The following is a 5,038-nucleotide window of genomic DNA, read 5'->3' as shown; positions in this document are numbered from 1 at the left end:
CATGTCTCTAAAGAAGTGTTTTTGGTTGTAAGGGAAAGATAACTTTGTTCAGCTTCCCGAAGAACCCAGCGTTACAACAGTGGATGCAGTTTGTTTTTCGGGGCAGCAAAGGAGTTTCACAAGTGTGTTTGTTGACGAACGTTTTGATACTGAAAGATGGAGCGGTCCCAGCTTTAAAAGATCCCGGTCATGAATGATTCAGAACTGCAGACGGTAAGTGAAACGGCATCAAATGTCTGTGTTTTATTGGCAATCAGCGCCTCCAGGAGCTCGGCTGTTTTCGGAGAGAATCGTGAAACTGTATCTTTCTTTTATAAATATGATAAAACTAAAGACTTTTTGGAGATATGAAGGATGCAGTACTACTCTATAGGTACTCAAGATTAACATGAGATTGGGTGAAACTGTGTGTGTTATGTCCCCTTTAATGAAAACACAGCAAATTTAAAAGTGTATTACGAGGATATATAGAACTTAGAGTTGTTTTTTTAAGGATAAGACACTAAACCTTTTCTAGTTTTTTTTCAAAATTGTTCAGAAAATGCAATTTAGTATTATGGTTAATAATTTAACACATTTTAGAAAATGATTTCTAAATGTGTTGAGAAACATATTGTATTCACTTGACTCCTTATTGCAGGGATCATTACAATTTGTTGTGGATCTAGATTAAATTAGTAAAACACTCTTCACTTGTTGCTGTTGAGAATTTAAGGAAAAGATCTTCTGATGTGCCACAAATAAACATTAATTTCTGATTCACCACTGTTTCTGAGAAACTAGGTCATCGTAGAAGGCTGACAGTGCATGTAGACATTCATATTCCAGCCAGAACTTCAGTACAGGTCAACTCAAGAGCTGAACACATCAATCGAGTCATCATGGCTCTCACATCCCGAGTGTAACTCAGCATTCCCCACTCTCCAATCACATCCTAATACTTTCCACACCAGGTTAATGCATCTCATCAGAGGACTTAATGTCCTGTACCAGTCTTTAACAAGCACGGCAGACAGACACTCACTTACACATTGGAACATGTCCCGAAAATGAGTGACCATGAGAGACAACATATCGCATTTTCAGCCAGTACAGACATCAACACATACAGGACTAAATTAATGTCTAGTGTAGCTATAATTGCTCTGCACTAAAAGCATTTCATGGAGGCAGACCCCATCAGGTTTCCCTTAATATCCTGTATTAGATGCAGTTTGTGTGCACTGGCAACAGATAAATTGGTTAATTCGGCCTGTCGGTGTCTGGTACTAAAAAATCTACAGTAAAATCTGCAATTCTTTGGAGTCATATGAAATAATTTATTGTAATAATCTGAATAATCTCAAAGTTAGCTAAATATTAATAAATTAAAAATATGTATACCTAATAATAGTTATGTCTATGAATATTTAAAAATATCTATGTATGTGTATATATGTATATGTGTACATACTGTATGCATGCACATTTACAATTTATAAAAAAAAATAATCTGTAACACTTCAGGAACATGTGTTTAGTGAAGTGAAGCACTGTACATTCACTCCCCCCACCTACAATTCCTGCCGGACCTGAGACTCAAACCCGCAACCTTTGGGTTACGAGTCCAACTCTCCACGACTTCCCCCGTTTAAACCCCGCTCTACTATTAAAACTAGAGTATTTACTCAATCTAAAGGGTTTTAAAATAACCTTTAAAAATGTATATATGTAATTTTGTCTATTTTTTTTTTAAGTCAAATAAATAAATTACTTTTTTAAAGCCTAAATGCTACATAATGGCTGTATTTTAAGAGATACTTTTTGCCATGTTTAACAACTTAAGTTGAACACAATAAAAGCACCACTCCTAATTTATATCAAAGCTTGATAATTGCTGTCCTCACAAATCGAGTAGTTGGATGTTCGGATGATCATGAACCATCCCTAGCCAAAACAGATTAGAAAAATAGTAGATTAGCTGTTATTCATCACACAGAGCATTGCAATGCCCGTTTATCAGTGTTGGATGCCCTTTGGTTTGGGAGACGACCAGAGTGCATTAATGAAATAAGTCAGCCCAGTGCTTCAGTGCCAAAGGCGGCCTGTGACACAAAGAGAGAAAGAGTGTGTCTACAATGAGAGTAAACGCTACCAGGCTCTGAGTATGGAACAGTGCTTTTGACAAACATCAGCGTGCCGTAAATCCACAACCCTCTCTAAAGGGAGCAGGTTCTGTTGCCTGTTTGGATTTATGACCCAGGCGTGGATGTGGGCTCTGGGAGTGTGTGTAAGTCTTGGAAGAGGAACTAAACTTCTTAGATGTTGGTGTGCCATGGTGTTCATACACCACAGATCTGATCCCCCTCCTCATTTCCCAGGGAGAAGAGGGAGTGGATGGATGGATGCAAGGGGCATTTTAAGGGTTTCTGTGTACATGCACAGGGCAGATGTCTGCTCGGTGCATGCTGGCAGGTGTGTCAGAGTTTGCATGATAGTTTTCATGCAAAGGAAATATGAGTGGGCTCTAATGGCTGCAATGTTTCTCTCCTCTTTTTTTTTTCTTTTTTCCATTTTGTCGTCTTTGCTGCAACACGATCAGAGGCCAACAGCATCCCAGGTGAGTTGATAATATCCTTAAGGCTGTATTGAAGCGGTCTTTTACGGGCAGTGAAAGCGTTAATGGTGTAGAGTACACAAGTATTCAAATGTACAGGAACATAAACAGATATTTTCAAATATAACAATCTCAGAATTATCATAATAAAAAATACATAAAGTTGTGATGAAGCAGAAGTAGGGATAGATATAAAAAAAAATTAAAAATTAAAATGAAAACTGTTCACAATAAGATCTATAATATGCATTTGGAAAAATTTAATTTGACTTTAAAGGGGTCATATGATGCGATTTCAATTTTTCCTTTCTCTTTGGAGTGTTACAAGCTCTTGGTGCATAAAGAAGATCTGTAAAGTTGCAAAGACTAAAGTCTCTTTTTTTTAACTTTAAACCGCATAAACACATTTCATTACACCAAATACACAAAATAATGTTCTTTTTAGCAGCATCATATGACCCCTTTAATCACTACATTAATCATTAAAATCAACATACTTTGTCACATTTATATTAAACAAATAAAATGCACCACACTGTAAAAAATTATTTTTCAAAGTTGTAGACAAAACAAAGATTATTGGAGTATGTTTTACGAGGAAATACTATTTCAGCCTTTCTATTACATTTAATTAAATGTGTTACTTGCCATTTATTTGTAATTAATTGTCAAATTTAGCAGTTTCTAAGTGAAAAAAAAATTCTACACCAGTTTTTGACTATATTTGTCTATAGGTGACTATATTCCTAATATATTTACAACATATCTTATTTAAGTTCACTCTACTACCAAAAATGTATTGAGCCGTCACAATAGGTAAAAAAACAAACAAACTAAAACTCATTTCCAAAATTAAACTTAAAAATTAAGATGTTCATAAACCTTTTCTTCTGCAAAGATGTGATGTCATTGTATCCGCTGATACATACCTAAAGATGTTCTCCTCTTTCTGTCACTTTTTCTGTTTCTCAAAGGATTTGCACACATGATGGCAGATCAAGGTATGCCACACCCCTTCACTTGTATTCACTCTGTTGACGAGATTGATTATATTTTGCATGCCTGAATTGACTGAATTGCTGTGCACTGACTGGGCTAAACTGTAACTCTGAACCTTGAATGCATAGATGTGAACTGTGCTTTGATTGTTTCTTCATATCTCTCCATGCTTACCTTCTGTGGATACTCTTGATCTCTCTGTTGCCTTTCATCTCCTTTCTCAAGCCAAGGGCAAAGGTACAGAACCGTTTTCTTCCTCAAGTTCTGCTCTCTTATGTTTGCATTCTTGTTTTTAGCACTTTTGTGCTAATAACTGCTCGCTATGGGTGACTGGATCAAGAGTATAAATAAATGAGAGTTAATTGAAGACAAACACAAAGGTATTTTGACTGCAGCATGAGTGGTCTGAACTGTGGTGTCTGCCTCCCTGGTGGTCTTATACCCAGTAGATATTTGTCTCAGCTGCTAAAATGCTTAAACGGCACAGTATGACTCGGTCTCATGAGGGTTTGTCTAGCTTAAGACCATGAATGATGCTTTATTTGCCATGCAGTGTTTGTTGTAGTTTGGATCTTGCATGTGGATTTTTGATAGATGTTGTGTTTGTGTTCAGTCAGGTGCCACAATGACTTCCTCCATGTTTTTTTGAAAGAAAGAAAGTAAGAAAGGACTGTGATATTTCAGTCTGTCAGTACATGTGTGATGTCATGTCATTTCATAGCTGGCTTCTCTAGTGAGGCTTGTAGATGAACCCGATTTAGCCTTGACTTGCTGCTGGGCTGAGCATCCCTGTGGAACGCTGTTATACCACATGCCATCCTGCTGTCTCACCCGATCCAATATTTCAGCATGTCTCGGAGTGGCCAAATAACTTAATTCTTCAATAGTCAAGGCCTGGAATTGGCTTGATTCTTTGCAGGACCTCAGTGCATCCACCAATGTGCAATCACACACAGTATAGCTGAATTATTTAAGTTCTCAGGTTTTCAGGGTGATTGCCAAATGTTTCTCTTTGCTTGGAGAGTCTCCCTTTCCCCCCACAATAGAGATTTTAGTGCAGACCTAGTACTTTTAGCTTCAGGTTTGTGTTGTTGGTGCAGCATTCTTTGTGTGAAAACTTGTGAGTATGCTTGTTTTTTAGGGATTGATCAGTTGGTAATGTGCGATTATGAAAAGGTAATAAATGCAGACTTTTCAACTTTAAAACATTTAATTTTTTATATTTTTATTTTTTAAAACAAAATTTTGGGCATATGCACATCTAATTTATTTGTCAACTGACAAAATGATCAAAATTCCCTTCCCTAGTACAGTTCTGGTGGACTTCAGATTGATTTGCAGTTGGTTTGAAAGCAGTCCATTCTAATAGACCTTAATCAGGTTAGACGCCATATTGAATTTTACGCAGATGAAAACAAGACTGTGAGGAACATACTTGTACAC

General features: G+C 36.8%; 1 protein-coding gene across 1 annotated transcript in view; it reads left to right on the top strand.

The window, feature by feature from the left end:
* The window catches only part of nrxn3a (neurexin 3a), a 320,711-nt gene that overhangs the window by 8,627 nt on the left and 307,046 nt on the right, over positions 1 to 5,038 (top strand). Inside the window, exons 3-5 of the mRNA XM_016476816.1 lie at positions 2,582 to 2,599; positions 3,571 to 3,597; positions 3,821 to 3,832. Of these exons, the coding sequence (XP_016332302.1) occupies positions 2,582 to 2,599; positions 3,571 to 3,597; positions 3,821 to 3,832 (57 nt within the window). The remainder of the gene's footprint in view (positions 1 to 2,581; positions 2,600 to 3,570; positions 3,598 to 3,820; positions 3,833 to 5,038) is intronic.

This window comes from Sinocyclocheilus anshuiensis, unplaced genomic scaffold (genome assembly GCF_001515605.1).
Source record: "Sinocyclocheilus anshuiensis isolate Anshui unplaced genomic scaffold, SAMN03320099.WGS_v1.1 scaffold869, whole genome shotgun sequence".
NCBI lineage: Eukaryota > Metazoa > Chordata > Actinopteri > Cypriniformes > Cyprinidae > Sinocyclocheilus > Sinocyclocheilus anshuiensis.
The sequence above is the reverse complement of the archived record's forward strand: the minus strand, read 5'-3'. Positions and strand labels throughout refer to the sequence as shown.